The sequence below is a fragment of the Nematostella vectensis genome, chromosome 3, assembly GCF_932526225.1.
Source record: "Nematostella vectensis chromosome 3, jaNemVect1.1, whole genome shotgun sequence".
NCBI lineage: Eukaryota > Metazoa > Cnidaria > Anthozoa > Actiniaria > Edwardsiidae > Nematostella > Nematostella vectensis.
The window spans coordinates 19,314,241-19,331,573 of record NC_064036.1 but is presented as its reverse complement, the minus strand read 5'-3'; the positions used below and the strand labels follow the sequence as shown (position 1 = coordinate 19,331,573).

At 41.6% G+C, this 17,333-nt stretch overlaps 2 protein-coding genes and 1 long non-coding RNA gene across 6 annotated transcripts; 2 read left to right on the top strand and 1 right to left on the bottom strand.

The window, feature by feature from the left end:
* Positions 1 to 19: 19 nt before the first annotated feature.
* LOC125561319 lies at positions 20 to 1,271 on the top strand. Its single transcript, XR_007307358.1, has 2 exons — positions 20 to 162; positions 415 to 1,271. It is a non-coding gene; the product is annotated as an uncharacterized LOC125561319 (long non-coding RNA).
* On the bottom strand, positions 694 to 4,372 carry LOC125556694. Of its 3 annotated transcripts, none has more exons than XR_007307356.1 (6): positions 4,065 to 4,372; positions 3,833 to 3,987; positions 3,610 to 3,735; positions 2,303 to 2,363; positions 1,250 to 1,373; positions 694 to 898 (listed from the first exon to the last, which is right to left on the bottom strand). XR_007307356.1 is itself a non-coding variant. In XM_048725427.1 (6 exons), exons 1-5 carry the CDS (start codon positions 4,255 to 4,257, stop codon positions 1,266 to 1,268), a joined length of 801 nt encoding a protein of 266 aa, XP_048581384.1. In that variant the 5' UTR covers positions 4,258 to 4,367; the 3' UTR covers positions 694 to 898; positions 1,250 to 1,265. The 3 variants fall into 3 exon arrangements, 1 of the variants encoding a protein (XP_048581384.1); XR_007307355.1 differs by having other exon boundaries at positions 2,078 to 2,363; positions 4,065 to 4,360; XM_048725427.1 differs by having other exon boundaries at positions 2,145 to 2,363; positions 4,065 to 4,367.
* Positions 4,373 to 8,665: 4,293 nt separating this feature from the next.
* On the top strand, positions 8,666 to 13,188 carry LOC5509035 (zinc finger protein 91-like). 2 transcript variants are annotated; one of them, XM_048725461.1, is made up of 3 exons: positions 8,666 to 8,714; positions 9,633 to 10,526; positions 11,346 to 13,188. In XM_048725461.1, the coding sequence occupies exons 2-3, from the start codon at positions 9,726 to 9,728 to the stop codon at positions 12,351 to 12,353; spliced, it is 1,809 nt and encodes a 602-aa protein (XP_048581418.1). In that variant the 5' UTR covers positions 8,666 to 8,714; positions 9,633 to 9,725; the 3' UTR covers positions 12,354 to 13,188. The 2 variants fall into 2 exon arrangements, with proteins under 2 accessions (XP_048581418.1, XP_048581419.1); XM_048725462.1 differs by having other exon boundaries at positions 8,666 to 8,724.
* The last annotated feature ends 4,145 nt before the right edge of the window (positions 13,189 to 17,333 follow it).

The window sequence follows — 17,333 nt, the reverse complement described above, 5'->3', positions numbered from 1 at the left end:
ATTACAGTGTATTAGTGATAAATAAACCGAAGAGTGTTTCAGGGGTTTATGAAAACCTCTCTATACTCTAACTCTTATATTACTGATTGAGTGATTTGAACTCCAAACAGCTCCCAAGGCAGCAAACAACTGGTATGCCAGCCCATGCTGCTGCAGGCAAAGGTATAGTATGTTATGTCTATATTGTAACATCGTGTTGTTCAATAGTTGGTACAATATTAATACTGGAATCATTTCCTTTACTTTTTTATTTCTGGAAATTCCAAATGTTTTGGGGGCAATTCCACAATTGTGTGTGTGGGTGTGGGGGGGGGGGTATAGGTTGTTGCATGAATGACACAGTCACATGAACAGGTTCCTTTCACATGAGCACTAGTATCACATTAATTAACTGTGATGTCAATATTTTCACAGCACTGGCCCAGATGACTGAAGCGGACTGTCGCTCCTGGATTGAGTCCATTCAGTTACCAAAGTATGTCAAGACATTTTCTGACAGTTCCGTTTATGGCCCAATGCTAGAAGCATTTATCCATCCACAATTTGGAAGGCAACTACTCATGTCAACTGGGATATCAGAAGAGGACTGTATCTCTCTGGTACCAGAGATCTACAGATTGAAAGCTCGTGGGTTTAACAGGTCGTCTGCAATCTCAGTTTAGTGCATGTCATTAGAATGTAATGCAACTCATCTCACTGTACATGCTTGTGTGATTTACTTTACATTTGAGGTCATCTACAAGTACTGTAAATGTTAATGTTTGGATCTGCCAATACTGCTTACATTTTAACCTATTATACATATTATAAAAGGGTAGTTTACATTTCTTGTTGAGTTCTATGCAGGCTAAACGTATCCACAGTCAAGGACATTGTTTCTGCAAACTTCGGAGGAAAGCTGAAAAAAAAAGATGTTGTTTGTTATGTTTTTTTTTTGTTATTTTTTTTTTTTGTTCATCCTTATGTTCAGGATGGAAGCTCCTATAGGTACAATACAATATAGGTACTGCTATAGGGATTATGGTCCTTTCAACATTAGTTTGCAATGTTTATACTTTCAGATGCATCCAATACTAATGAATTGCACTGATGTGGATCTTGAAAACATGTAATTAAACAAAGCTTGTGTACAAGCAGTTTTTCAAATTTAAGGAATAATGTGATTAAAATGATTTCTTGTTTGATTGATGTCTGTACTAAAAAATAACATTTGACTATTCTATAAATAAACTGTTGCTTTTATGCTTACATTAAACAGTGCCATTTCAAAACATCTTTTGGGGTATCTTTCTGCCATATGCCTGTGCCTGAGCATCCATTTCTTTGCAGTACCAAAGCATCCTTCTATTGGGTTCAAATCTGGTGAATATGGTCTGGAAGAAAAAGATAGTAGAAAGATGATTGGCAGGAGGGTCTGAAGGAGCTCCAGGTTTTATACCCCCCCCCCCTTCAAAGAAAAAAAAAAAATTACCTGCTTCCAAAGTTTTGTATGAAATATTTTGTTATATACTGGCCAAGAACATACATGGAAGTTTGAGCATGTCACACAATTTGCTGGACAATATCTGATTGGCAGGTGGGCATTTGGCAATTTTGATCATATGTGTCTGATAACGGCAGTAATTTCCAGCTTTGAATGTGTTATTAATTATGAATGTGTGGAAATATAGCATTGCTCAGAGAGAAAAAAAAGAATTTCGGTTGTAGAGCTAAATTGTTATTAACCTTAAGATATTAAACAGTTACATAAATGCAATATCATCATTGAAGATCCAGAGGTACTGTATTTTCCTTTTACATTTCACTTGCAAAAAGGCACCTGGAACAAACTTGGTCAAAATTCGAAAGCTGAGTATGGTTGTTCAACAAATCATGGGGCTTTTAACAATGCCAAGAGCCAGGTCCCATAAGAGTTATCTGTGATGCTTATCTAATCAATACTTATTCCTTTTAAAATAGGATATAACATTCATCAATGGATAACTTTTCCTATTTTTCTCGTAAGTGAAATTTTAGAGGAAAATACCCCTGCACCAGAGGATGAAATGCCATACTTAAGGCAAAAAGACTGCTATACCCCCTCTCTCGCGGATAATTCTAAGAAGGTGATCAGATTTATGTATGGCACAGTTGTCCATTACTACCACAGAACAATCTTCTCCATTTGCACATGAACCAATTGATGGAGCCACAAATGTTTCCATTGCAAATTCAAAGCCTGCAGTGTCATACGCTCCTTCAATAGCATGTGCACCCTTTATGCCATCCATAGACACAGCAGCAAGAACACTGAAACGTGTACCACGTGTGAAATTTCCCACATGAGATAGACGCTTTCCACACAGTTCACGACCAAACTTCCTCTAAAAAAATGCAGATAAGCCAGGTTAGACAAATCATAAGTGTATATGATTATATGCAATCTGGGGACCATAAAACAACTCTCAAACAAAGGAGTGCTTGAAACCTTGTCCCAGGGCATAATTGTGTCAACTCTGTGTTCACACAAGTTCACTGTGTTCCATGTATAAATATTTTGTGTCCTACCATGGGTAGCGGAAGCAAAAAAAATATTGGGAGGGGGGGGGGGGGGCACAAAACAAATTTTAATTTTGTTTTATCTCGGATCTCTGACCAGGTGACATTGAAAAAAAGAACCTGTTTAGCCTAGAAAGTGAATAACAGGTTATTATTTTCTAAAATTATTATTTAGAGATGCACAGCAGTGTAAAGAATCCTAGGCAATATTTGTAAATATGTTCTGTTCTTGAAGGCGTAATCAGTGGGGGAGGGGTGGGCTTGATAGAAAATGAGGCTTGGTTACCACTTGGTTTTGGAGCTGGATTTTTAATTTGTTTTCCACCGAAATAAGAACCACCTGTTCAGGCGAATCTAACAAAACACAGGTTCTTACTCGCGGGTTTCCACTGTACTCAAAGAATGTATTCTGGCCTGTAATAATGTGCAATTTCAGAAAGGAAATCAGATTTTCAGATGGTTATAAGTGTAAATTTTCAAACCACTTGATTTCCTTGGGAATTCCTGAGGAGCTGGGAGTATATGTGCATTCCCTCTATGGTCAGAAAATGGAATTTTTTTTTGGAATTGTACATTGTGAAGATGAAAAATAATTTGATAGTATCCTGTCTCTTTGTGGATTGTAAGAATTATAATCATAGCCATAGCGGTCCCCCTGCTACGGCCTTATAATGGACCTTTAGAAGCAGTCCAAACAAGGTTCATTGTAGGCCAACCAAATTTAGAAAAGGGTTGACCTAGGACGAAAGTTGAATATACATGTTAGGGACTACACTCAATAAACAATTGTAGAAATCTGCGAAAGAAGGCTCCACAGTGCAGTGTTCATCATTTCATGAAAATTCAATTGGATGGTGCCAGGCGCATACACAGGACTGTGATGCACAGGGTTGCACATACCCTCCCCCCCCCCCCCTTTCCAGCCAAAAAGTGGGTCATTTCTTATTGAAAGATCGTCAAATACTATCATTATCCAATATGATATGTATACCCCCCCCCCCCCCCCCCCCCTTCAGCCAATCCTGAGTAATTCCATAATTAACTCCAAATGAAAAGATGGACTGCACGTACCTGGATTGTTCTTTCATCCTTCGATGACTCGTCAATGAAGAGTAGCTGATTTGGTTTGAATTGCGAAATAAATCTTCGGTAGGTGGCACGTTCGAACTCGTTTCTTTGGCGAGTAACGATGTGCATCTGTAATTTGATTTAAAACAAAATAATTTCAAGATAACTAATTTTGCTGCCATCTTACTTTATATAAAAAACATTGTACACACCAGCAAACAATTACCTTTTGCACTGACAACCCCATCCTCTTCAAACATCTATCAAGGGAAGGAACAGAGAATGTGCAGCCTGTAAAATGCTCAAGCCAAGTTTGTATTTCATCTAGGTAAAGTCCCGGGTACTCATCAATAAGGCGCCTGATTAGCAGTAAATCGTTAGCTGGAAAAGAATAGAGAACAGCTATTTCTATAAAAAAAAATATTTGGTAAATGCTGCCCCACAATTTCTTGACTTACCATTTATGAGGCGAGCCTTCGACTTCCGTTTTCTTGCATCGCTTACACCACGAGTATTTCTATACAAACGAGTGATCTTATAAACAAAGCGCTTGCTGGCGCTCAGTGTCTCTGCAATTTCATCGAAGGTGAAACCTTTCTCCCTGAGGAAAATTACTCTCCACCTAAGGGCATTATCAAATGATTTAACCATTTTTCCTTAGATCTAGTTGTAAAATGAGTTAGAGAAACATCCGTCCGCCATATTTGCTAGCCCGTGAGCCCGTCGAAAGTGTTTGATTGACGTCCACCAAAAACCAGTTGCGACTCGGAAACGAAAAGCACAGGGTGCACGTGTGACTGAAAACGAGTATAAGTGAATAAATAAAAATGTGGGCGAAAATGGCACATAGAAAGACTAATTGCAATCGTACAATAGCTCCAATTTAGTTTTTATATGTTTGCCATGTCCTGTCAAGTTAGGCCTTGGCCCACCAACGCCGTATATATACTATATTGCTTACCATTTTGAGTTGAAGTCATTCAACAAGACTGTCCAAGTGGTGATGATCGGACTATGCGCGTGCGCAAATTTACTCTCGTTCCCAAGTCATTCTGTGTATGGTGTGGATAGCTGTGGATAGCGTGGATAGTTGTGTATGGTGTGGATAGCTGTGGATGGTGTGGATAGCTGTGGATGGTGTGTATGACTGTGTATGGTGTGCATGGCTGTGTATGGTGTGGATAGCTGTGTATGGTGTGTATGGTTGTGTATAGTGTGGATAGATGTGGATGGTGTGGATAGCTGTGGATGGCTGTGTATGGTGTAGATAGCTGTGTATAGTGTGGATAGCTGTGTATGGTGTGTATGGTTGTGTATAGTGTGGATAGATGTGGATGGTGTGGATAGCTGTGTATGGTGTGGATAGCTGTGTATGGCGTGGATAGCTGTGGATGGCTGTGGATGGTGTGGATAGCTGTGGATGGTGTGGATAGCTGTGTATGGTGTAGATAGCTGTGTATGGTGTGGATAGCTGTGTATGGTGTGGATACTGTGTATAGCGTGGATAGCTGTGTATGGTGTGGATAGCTGTGGATGGTGTGGATAGCTGTGGATGGCTGTGTATGGTGTGGATATCTGTGGATGGTGTGGATAGCTGTGTATGGTGTAGATAGCTGTGTATGGTGTGGATGGGTGTGTATGGTTTGGATAGCTTTGTATGGTGTGGATAGCTGTGGATAGCTGTGTATGGTGTGGATAGCTGTGGATGGTGTGGATAGCTGTGTATGGTGTGGATAGCTGCATATAGCGTGGATAGCTGTGTATGGTGTGGATAGCTGTGGATGTTGTGGATAGCTGTGGATGGCTGTGTATGGTGTGGATAGCTGTGGATGGTGTGGATAGCTGTGTATGGTGTAGATAGCTGTGTATGGTGTGGATGGGTGTGTATGGTGTGGATAGCTTTGTATGGTGTGGATAGCTGTGTATGGTGTGGATAGCTGTGTATGGTGTGGATAGCTGTGTATGGTGTGGATGGTTGTGTATAGTGTGGATAGATGTGGATGGTGTGGATAGCTGTGGATGGCTGTGTATGGTGTAGATAGCTGTGTATGGTGTGGATAGCTGTGTATGGTGTGTATGGTTGTGTATAGTGTGGATAGATGTGGATGGTGTGGATAGCTGTGTATGGTGGGGATAGCTGTGTATGGTGTGGATAGCTGTGGATGGCTGTGTATGGTGTGGATAGCTGTGGATGGTGTGGATAGCTGTGTATGGTGTAGATAGCTGTGGATGGTGTGGATGGCTGTGTATGGTGTAGATAGCTGTGTATGGTGTGTATGGCTGTGTATGGTGTGGATAGCTGTGTATGGTGTGGATAGCTGTGGATGGCTGTGTATGGTGTGGATAGCTGTGGATGGTGTGGATAGCTGTGTATGGTGTAGATAGCTGTGGATGGTGTGGATAGCTGTGTATGGTGTAGATAGCTGTGTATGGTGTGGATAGCTGTGTATGGTGGGGATGGGTGTGTATAGTGTGGATAGCTGTGTATGGTGTGGAAGACTGTGTATGGTGTGGATAGCTGTGGATGGTGTGGATAGCTGTGTATGGTGTAGATAGCTGTGTATGGTGTGGATAGCTGTGGATGGTGTGGATAGCTGTGTATGGTGTGGATAGCTGTGTATGGTGTGGATAGCTGTGGATGGCTGTGTATGGTGTGGATAGCTGTGGATGGTGTGGATAGCTGTGGATGGTGTAGATAGCTGTGTATGGTGTGGATAGCTGTGTATGGTGTGGATAGCTGTGTATAGCGTGGATAGCTGTGTATGGTGTGGATAGCTGTGTATAGCGTGGATAGCTGTGTATGGTGTGGATAGCTGTGTATGGTGTGGACAGCTGTGGATGGCTGTGTATGGTGTGGATAGCTGTGGATGGTGTGGATAGCTGTGTATGGTGTAGATAGCTGTGTATGGTGTGGATAGCTGTGTATGGTGTGGATAGCTGTGTATAGCGTGGATAGCTGTGTATGGTGTGGATAGCTGTGTATGGTGTGGATAGCTGTGTATAGCGTGGATAGCTGTGTATGGTGTGGATAGCTGTGTATAGCGTGGATAGCTGTGTATGGTGTGGATGGGTGTGTATAGTGTAGATAGCTGTGGATGGCTGTGTATGGTGTGGATAGTTTTGTATGGTGTGGATAGATGTGTATGGTGTGGATAGCTGTGTATGGTGTAGATAGCTGTGTATGGTGGGGATGGGTGTGTATAGTGTGGATAGCTGTGTATGGTGTGGAAGACTGTGTATGGTGTGGATAGCTGTGGATGGTGTGGATAGCTGTGTATGGTGTAGATAGCTGTGTATGGTGTGGATAGCTGTGGATGGTGTGGATAGCTGTGTATGGTGTGGATAGCTGTGTATGGTGTGGATAGCTGTGGATGGCTGTGTATGGTGTGGATAGCTGTGGATGGTGTGGATAGCTGTGGATGGTGTAGATAGCTGTGTATGGTGTGGATAGCTGTGTATGGTGTGGATAGCTGTGTATAGCGTGGATAGCTGTGTATGGTGTGGATAGCTGTGTATAGCGTGGATAGCTGTGTATGGTGTGGATAGCTGTGTATGGTGTGGACAGCTGTGGATGGCTGTGTATGGTGTGGATAGCTGTGGATGGTGTGGATAGCTGTGTATGGTGTAGATAGCTGTGTATGGTGTGGATAGCTGTGTATGGTGTGGATAGCTGTGTATAGCGTGGATAGCTGTGTATGGTGTGGATAGCTGTGTATGGTGTGGATAGCTGTGTATAGCGTGGATAGCTGTGGATGGTGTGGATAGCTGTGTATGGTGTAGATAGCTGTGTATGGTGTGGATAGCTGTGTATGGTGGGGATGGGTGTGTATAGTGTGGATAGCTGTGTATGGTGTGGAAGACTGTGTATGGTGTGGATAGCTGTGTATGGTGTAGATAGCTGTGTATGGTGTGGATAGCTGTGGATGGTGTGGATAGCTGTGTATGGTGTGGATAGCTGTGTATGGTGTGGATAGCTGTGGATGGCTGTGTATGGTGTGGATAGCTGTGGATGGTGTGGATAGCTGTGTATGGTGTGGATAGCTGTGTATGGTGTGGATAGCTGTGTGTGGTGTGGATAGCTGTGTATAGCGTGGATAGCTGTGTATGGTGTGGATAGCTGTGTATAGCGTGGATAGCTGTGTATGGTGTGGATAGCTGTGTATGGTGTGGACAGCTGTGGATGGCTGTGTATGGTGTGGATAGCTGTGGATGGTGTGGATAGCTGTGTATGGTGTAGATAGCTGTGTATGGTGTGGATAGCTGTGTATGGTGTGGATAGCTGTGTATAGCGTGGATAGCTGTGTATGGTGTGGATAGCTGTGTATGGTGTGGATAGCTGTGTATAGCGTGGATAGCTGTGTATGGTGTGGATAGCTGTGTATAGCGTGGATAGCTGTGTATGGTGTGGATGGGTGTGTATGGTGTAGATAGCTGTGGATGGCTGTGTATGGTGTGGATAGTTTTGTATGGTGTGGATAGCTGTGTATGGTGTGGATAGCTGTGTATGGTGTAGATAGCTGTGTATGGTGTGGATGGCTGTGTATGGTGTAGATAGCTGTGGATGGCTGTGTATGGTGTGGATAGTTGTGTATGGTGTGGATAGATGTGTATGGTGTGGATAGCTGTGTATGGTGTAGATAGCTGTGTATGGTGTGGATGGCTGTGTATGGTGTGGATAGCTGTGTATAGCGTGGATAGCTGTGTATGGTGTGGATAGCTGTGTATGGTGTGGATAGCTGTGGATGGCTGTGTATGGTGTGGATAGCTGTGGATGGTGTGGATAGCTGTGGATGGTGTGGATAGCTGTGGATGGTGTGGATAGCTGTGGATGGTGTGGATAGCTGTGGATGGTGTGGATAGCTGTGTATGGTGTGGATAGCTGTGTATGGCGTGGATGGCTGTGTATGGTGTGGATAGCTGTGTATGGTGTGGATAGGTGTGTATGGTTTGGATGGCTGTGTATGGTTTAGATAGCTGTGGATGGTGTGGATGGTGTGTACGTATGGTGTGGTATGATACGGTATGATACACTTCAGGATGCGTACTTAAAGTAGTTACCATTTCCTGCTGGACAGTGAAACGCTTAGTACACGGATAATACATCGACGGTTAGTTCCAGTATGTATTTGTATAACGAGAACAATGCTAACTTTGCAACTTATACGATGTTCTCCTATCCAGATTTAAATTTAGCTACCAGTTGTATGTTTATTATTTTCTAATCCTTGGAATTTGTAGAATTCCATCTTGTCCAGCAGTTTTTTTTATTTAGCCAGATAATCGCAAAAGAATACAAAATATATTCGACGGAATTCCCCAGTCCTCGTTAGGATTTTTGCCAATTATGATCAGATGATTTAACTATCCAAGAAACTACTGGGGTAGTGTGGGGCTGTGTTGCCTGATAGAAATTACTCTCCAAGGATGCTGATAACAAAAGCAGTCAATTGTCATAGACAGAAATAAGATGGCCAAAGCCACAAAGAAAAAACTATTTTAAGGCTTGTTTTAATGTGTTCCCTGTTCGCTAAGGGTCCTAGCTTGTGTTTTTATATTCTTGTCCTTTAAAATTATACTTACTGCATGGTTCAGAGTCTGTTCTTTTGCATTCCCATTAGGAGAAACCTCTGCTGACAGTGGCTATCAAATCTCAAGCGATCAGATTTCCAGAACTTTTAGCGAGAATGCTCACAACTAACACCATACATAAAAATAGTAAGAATGGTTGTCTTCTTCAGAGTTTTCTCCTGCAGACATAAACAAACAAGAACACGAAACAACAGACTCGCAATATGGATAAGTGAACTAATAGAAACAAATACAGTAGGAAAAAAGCTCTGCTAGCAGGGGACATGATGTGGTTGACTTATGGAGTTCATCAATTGTAAATATATATAGAAATAAAACATGTACTACTCAGCAAATTGACCATCAGTAACCTGTATGAAGTATTTCTTGCAGGGGAAATGTTCTGAGAAAGTAAGGAAAAGTTTATTTTGAAAATAACAAAAGCACTCTTTTCACAGGATATATGTAGCCTGTGACTAAATAATGGCTGATGAAAGAAGGGGCGATGATGATCATGATGATGATGATAATGGCTGGTGAAGGTAGTGGCGATGATGATGATGCGTGTTGATGGCGGCTACAAGCACCCTGATCAGAAAACAGTGTTTAAATGTTTTGAATGCGAAAGACAATTTACTAAGCTGTGGCAGTTCAAACGGCACATGCTCCTACATGCTGGTGACAAACCATACAAGTGTGACCAGTGTGGCAAGTGCTATTCTCGGCCTTACAACCTGACACGTCATATAAAGGAACACGAAGTAAAGTGGCATGAATGTCCCGTGTGTGGCAAGTCTTTCCTCTACCCTTGTGCTCTTAAACGCCATGCAGCTAGCCACTTGACTGAGAAGCCATATAAATGTGATCTTTGTGAGAAGAGGTTTACTCAGCCTGGGCATTTGAATGTACACCAGCGCAGCCATTACGGGGAGGAAGCATTCAAATGTGATCAATGTTGTAAGACTTTCTATAAACCTTATGGTCATCTTGGGGGTATGTGTGATGGATGCACAAAGACTCAAGAGAATTATGACATCTCTAGAAGCTATTTGCCTCAACTTGCATCATCGCCACTGGACACAAGCTCAGCCAAGAAGCCATATGAATGTGAACAATGTGGCCATTGTTTCAAACAAATGTTCAGCCTGTTGCAACATGCCAAGACATACCACTCAGAGAACAAACCATATAAATGCACAGAATGTGACAAATCCTTTGCTTTTCAATCTCTTCTTACAAAGCACAGTTTTTCACACACTGGTGAGAGGCCTTATAAATGTGATCACTGTGACAAGAGATATACCCAGCGTGGTCATCTGAATCAGCATTTGTTGATACACCGCCAGCCTCAGGTAAAAACCTTAGAGTAAGAAACGTATAAGAGGAGTCCATCCATAATGATGATATTCTACAAACAACTCACAAGCATGGTTTGACATATTTGTAAAAAATTAAATCTGGGATGTGACTGATTTGGTCCCAAATCTTTAATCTTTTATTTTGATTTTTGACACGATGATACTTACATGCCACAATTGTGGTAATACTGTACATACATACAGCTAATGATGGAGTGCAAGTTTTAAAAGCTGCTAAGGACTCAGCTTTAACCATAGAGATCAGCAAATTATTTTATAGAAGTATTGCTCTTGGGGCAAAAAGACAGAATAGTAATAATGGTAGAAATCACAACCTGGTGTTGTAACATGTATTTATGTGTTGGTACATGTTTCAAGTCTGAGTATCTTTTTTGTTTCTGCTATAGGATGATGTATGATTTTTAGTGTAGAAACCTAGATTTGGTTCATAAAATGGCATGGAAAGTACAACGCAGATCATTTTGTTCCACACAGCCCAATAATATTTTTCAAATTAATTAATTTTAATGAATGCAGTACAGTACCTCAAGTTTCAGCTTGGTTCTTTCATGAATGGTTTAGAGGCGTGTGCTTCGCTCACCTCATGCTAGGTCCTGTATTGGTTATGTAACCCTATTTTTTTTCTGCACACAACGGAAAAAAAACTATGCTGTATTTTTGCGACCACTACGGTACAATCTCGTGTCCTGTGTTTTCACGCCTTTTATGATAGATGTAAAAAGTAACTTAACTTATTTGAATCGTTATTATTAGCCTGTTAATCATAATAACAATTTCGTTGCTATTTGACAGGATGACTCATCTCTAAAACAGACAGTCGATGGAAACGACCATAACCAGCAAGTGCCTGAAGACCTTACAACTGAACAGACAACAGCTGGTACCAAGAGTAAAGGGCATCACCAATCTGCTCCTGATGATGGTGGCCAGCCTGGTGACAAATCAGGCTTGCAGTGTGACGAATGCGACAAACGGTTTACCAAGCCGTGGCAACTTAAACGACACTCTCTTTTCCATTCCGGTGATAGGCCGTTTAAATGTGATATCTGTGGCATGTCGTACTCGACACCTGGAAAACGTAAAAGGCACATGAAGGATCATGATGTTAACCGACATGAATGTGCTGAGTGTGGTAAGTTATTCTCTTACCCCTCTGATCTCAAACGCCACGCAGCCTGCCACTTGACTGAGAAGCCATATAAATGCGATCTTTGCGAGAAGAGGTTTACTCAGCTTGGGCATCTGAATGTACACCGCCGCATCCATTCCGGTGAGGATGCATTTAAATGTGACCGCTGTGGTAAGACTTTCTATAAACCTTGTGGGCACATTGGCGGTATGTGCGATAAATGTAGTGAGACCCTTGACCCGAGGATTGATCAAAAGGAGACATGCACTGATAGTGCGTCAACCAGGCTTGCATCGCAGGACATGATCATGGGTTCTGGTGACAAACCCTATCAATGCAAGTTTTGCAGCCGTTCTTTTAGACGAGTTCGCAGCCTTGTGCAACATGCGAAAACATACCATTCTGAACACAAGCCATATAAATGCACGGAATGCGACCAGACGTTTGCTTATCATTCCCTTTTTAAAAAGTACAGCTTGTCGCACAGTGGGGAGAAGCCTAATAAATGTGTTCACTGCGACAAGACGTTTGCCCAGCGAGGTCACTTAAATGAGCACCTCCGAATTCATTCCGGAGAAAAGCCATTTTCTTGTGATCAATGTGGTAAAGCGTTTAAAAAGGCTTGCAATTTAAAGCGACATATGGAAGATTCTTGTGGCAATAAGCCTTAGAGATGTAACGATTGTGGCAAAGCCTTCGCCTTGTTTATGGACTTCAAGAAGCATTCGGAAGGGCAATGTGACGAGAAGTCATATGAATGCAGTGAGTGCAGGGAACGTTTTCACTACGCGTCTGATCAGAGAAGGCACTTCAAAGTACATGAAAATCAACGTGCTAAGCTTCGAATCAGAGGTCGACTCCGGCGTGGCAGGACCCGTATAAATCAGCCGGCCAGCAAGCGGGCGCCAAAGGCCGTAATCTGCGAGAGTAATGTGCCATGTATAGGCGAAAGTGGTGGAGAACTGATAACATCTGCAACTACTTTGAACTTGTATATTCAGGGTGAAAAGATATCATCGATGCATTATTAAAATGAAAGCAACCTGAGCTTACGTACAGGTGATGACAGTTCTGCTTATGCGACCGAACTCTTGCGAATCAAAGATAGTGAAAGTTATATCGGTTTAGACCTAGGCTCAGGTAATATTGATGACATCTCTGATAGAAGGAAAAGAAGATCTTGATACTGAGCAATTCTTCAATCCTTTCAGCCCCCTCGAGTGATGCGCAAAGCTACTGTAAATAAATAATACAGATCGTGACCCATCTGGGTAAGGGTTTAGCACACGTTTGACTTTTGAAGTTTTTTCAGGCCTGGCGGAGCTGTACTGCCCCCTCCCAAATAGCGATAGGTTTGGTTGTGTAGGTAGCGATAGGTTTGGTTGTGTAGGTAGCGATAGGTTTGGTTGTGACTCAACGGATGATTTGCTGGCTAGCACAAAAGCGAACAGCAATATTATGAAATTGTTAAGAGTTGTTATTGTAATGAGTAAAGAGAGTGATATAACAAAACCTGGTTGCCGACTTCGTCAAATGTGCGTCTCTGTATTTCAATTTTCTTAGGGCAGACTAAAAAAGGTGAAGCGTGGCAAGCACTTTGTCATCAAATAGGAGCGCGAGCTCATCTGGCAGAGAAGCGTACGTTCCAGAATTGCGTGTAAAATGTGTGTACATATCTCTACTACAAAGCAAGTATAAGAGGATAACTAGAGTGGCTCGAAATGGTTGCTTTTATTTGGTGTTTTTTTTTTACAGGAATTTGACCCTTCGTGCATGCTTGTACACATCAGGCTTAATATAAACTGAATATCTTCCTCCACAAGAGTGAAATTTACATTTAATTTGAAGTTATTTATGATTGCTTATGTTTTCCTCCTTGTCCAAATGATATTCTATGAGATTCACTCGGGTAATTGAGGTAATAGGCCTCACTTAGTGCTGAGAGCAATCGTGGATGATGACGGTGATAATATGATAGCAGAGTCCTGATGACGATGATGATGTGGTATCGATAGCAGAGCCATGATGACGATGACAAGGGCGTACGCAGGATTTTAACAAGTTGCAGTCGAAGCATTCAGAAGCCGAATGAGGGCGTGGCCTCTCATCCCGCATCCCGTGAAGATTTCATAGCTCCCGCTTTTGGGTTTGAAATTGGCGTCAATGCGTCAGACTTTTGAGAATATTACGTTGCGTGGCACTGAACGACATAACAATATGTTTGGAAATCATCTGTAGACTACCATAATTAAGAAAATTATAGTTTTTATGCTCATCATATTTATAAAACTACGTACATAAAAATAAATGAGTAAACATTTGATTTTAATAATCGTTTTGCAAATAAGATCGTCAATTTTTTTTGCAAGCCAGTGACTGCAGGCGTAGAGGCTGCGTACGCCCCTGGATAATGATGTGGTATTGATAGTTGAGTCATGATGACGATGATGATGGTGGTATTGATAGTAGAGTCATGATGACGATGATGATCTGGTATTGATAGCACAGTCATGATGATGATGGTATTGATAGCAGAGTCATGATGACGATGATGACGTGGTATTGACAGTAGAGTCATGATGACGATGATGATGGTGGTATTGATAGTAGAGTCATGATGACGATGATGACGTGGTATTGATAGTAGAGTCATGATGACGATGATGGTGGTGGTATTGATAGTAGAGTCATGATGACGGTGATGATGTGGTATCGATAGCAGAGTCATGATGACGATGATGATGGTGGTATTGATAGGAGAGTCATGATGACGATGATGATAGTGGTATTGATAGCAGAGTCATGATGACCATGATGATGGTGGTATTGATAGTAGAGTCATGATGACGATGATGATGATGGTATTGATAGCAGAGTCATGATGACGATGATGATGTGGTATTGATAGTAGAGTCATGATGACGATGATGATGGTGGTATTGATAGTAGAGTCATGATGACCATGATGATGATGGTATTGATAGCAGAGGCATGATGACGATGATGATGGTGGTATTAATAGCAGAGTCATGATGACGATGATGATGGTGGTATTGATAGCAGAGTCATGATGACGATAATGATGTGGTATCGATAGTAGAGTCATAATGACGATGATGACGTGGTATTGATAGTAGAGTCATGATGACGATGATGATGTGGTATTAATAGCAGAGTCATGATGAAGATGATGATGTGGTATTGATAGCAGATTCATGATGACGATGATGAAGTGGTATTGATAGTAGAGTCATGATGACGATGATGATGATGGTATTGATAGTAGAGTCATGATGACGATGATGATGGTGGTATCGATAGTAGAGTCATGATGACGATGATGATGTGGTATTGATAGTAGAGTCATGATGACGATGATGATGATGGTATTGATAGCAGTCATGATGACGATGATGATGATGGTATTGATAGCAGAGTCATGATGACGATGATGACGTGGCATTGACAGTAGAGTCATGATGACGATGATGATGGTGGTATTGATAGTAGAGTCATGATGACGATGATGACGTGGTATTGATAGTAGAGTCATGATGACGATGATGGTGGTGGTATTGATAGTAGAGTCATGATGACGGTGATGATGTGGTATCGATAGCAGAGTCATGATGACGATGATGATGGTGGTATTGATAGGAGAGTCATGATGACGATGATGATGGTGGTATTGATAGCAGAGTCATGATGACCATGATGATGGTGGTATTGATAGTAGAGTCAAGATGACGATGATGATGATGGTATTGATAGCAGAGTCATGATGACGATGATGATGTGGTATTGATAGTAGAGTCATGATGACGATGATGATGGTGGTATTGATAGCAGAGTCATGATGACGATGATGATGATGGTATTGATAGCAGAGTCATGATGACGATGATGATGTGGTATTGATAGTAGAGTCATGATGACGATGATGATGGTGGTATTGATAGCAGAGTCATGATGACGATGATGATGATGGTATTGATAGCAGAGTCATGATGACGATGATGATGGTGGTATTGATAGCAGAGTCATGATGACGATGATGATGGTGGTATTGATAGCAGAGTCATGATGACGATGATGATGATGGTATTGATAGCAGAGTCATGATGACGATGATGATGTGGTATTGATAGTAGAGTCATGATGACGATGATGATGGTGGTATTGATAGTAGAGTCATGATGACGATGATGACGTGGTATTGATAGTAGAGTCATGATGACGATGATGGTGGTGGTATTGATAGTAGAGTCATGATGACGGTGATGATGTGGTATCGATAGCAGAGTCATGATGACGATGATGATGGTGGTATTGATAGGAGAGTCATGATGACGATGATGATGGTGGTATTGATAGCAGAGTCATGATGACCATGATGATGGTGGTATTGATAGTAGAGTCAAGATGACGATGATGATGATGGTATTGATAGCAGAGTCATGATGACGATGATGATGTGGTATTGATAGTAGAGTCATGATGACGATGATGATGGTGGTATTGATAGCAGAGTCATGATGACGATGATGATGATGGTATTGATAGCAGAGTCATGATGACGATGATGATGTGGTATTGATAGTAGAGTCATGATGACGATGATGATGGTGGTATTGATAGCAGAGTCATGATGACGATGATGATGATGGTATTGATAGCAGAGTCATGATGACGATGATGATGTGGTATTGATAGGAGAGTCATGATGACGATGATGATGGTGGTATTGATAGCAGAGTCATGATGACCATGATGATGGTGGTATTGATAGTAGAGTCATGATGACGATGATGATGATGGTATTGATAGCAGAGTCATGATGACGATGATGATGTGGTATTGATAGTAGAGTCATGATGACGATGATGATGGTGCAATTGATAGCAGAGTCATGATGACGATGATGATGATGGTATTGATAGCAGAGTCATGATGACGATGATGATGTGGTATTGATAGTAGAGTCATGATGACCATGATGATGGTGGTATTGATAGTAGAGTCATGATGACGATGATGATGATGGTATTGATAGCAGAGGCATGATGACGATGATGATGGTGGTATTGATAGTAGAGTCATGATGACGATGATGATGTGGTATTGATAGCAGAGGCATGATGACGATGATGATGGTGGTATTAATAGCAGAGTCATGATGACGATGATGATGGTGGTATTGATAGCAGAGTCATGATGACGATAATGATGGTGGTATTGATAGTAGAGTCATAATGACGATGATGACGTGGTATTGATAGTAGAGTCATGATGACGATGATGATGTGGTATTAATAGCAGAGTCATGATGAAGATGATGATGTGGTATTGATAGCAGATTCATGATGACGATGATGAAGTGGTATTGATAGTAGAGTCATGATGACGATGATGATGATGGTATTGATAGTAGAGTCATGATGACGATGATGATGGTAGTATCGATAGTAGAGTCATGATGACGATGATGATGTGGTATTGATAGTAGAGTCATGATGACGATGATGATGATGGTATTGATAGCAGTCATGATGACGATGATGATGATGGTATTGATAGCAGAGTCATGATGACGATGATGATGATGGTATTGATACCAGAGTCATGATGACGATGATGATGATGGTATTGAT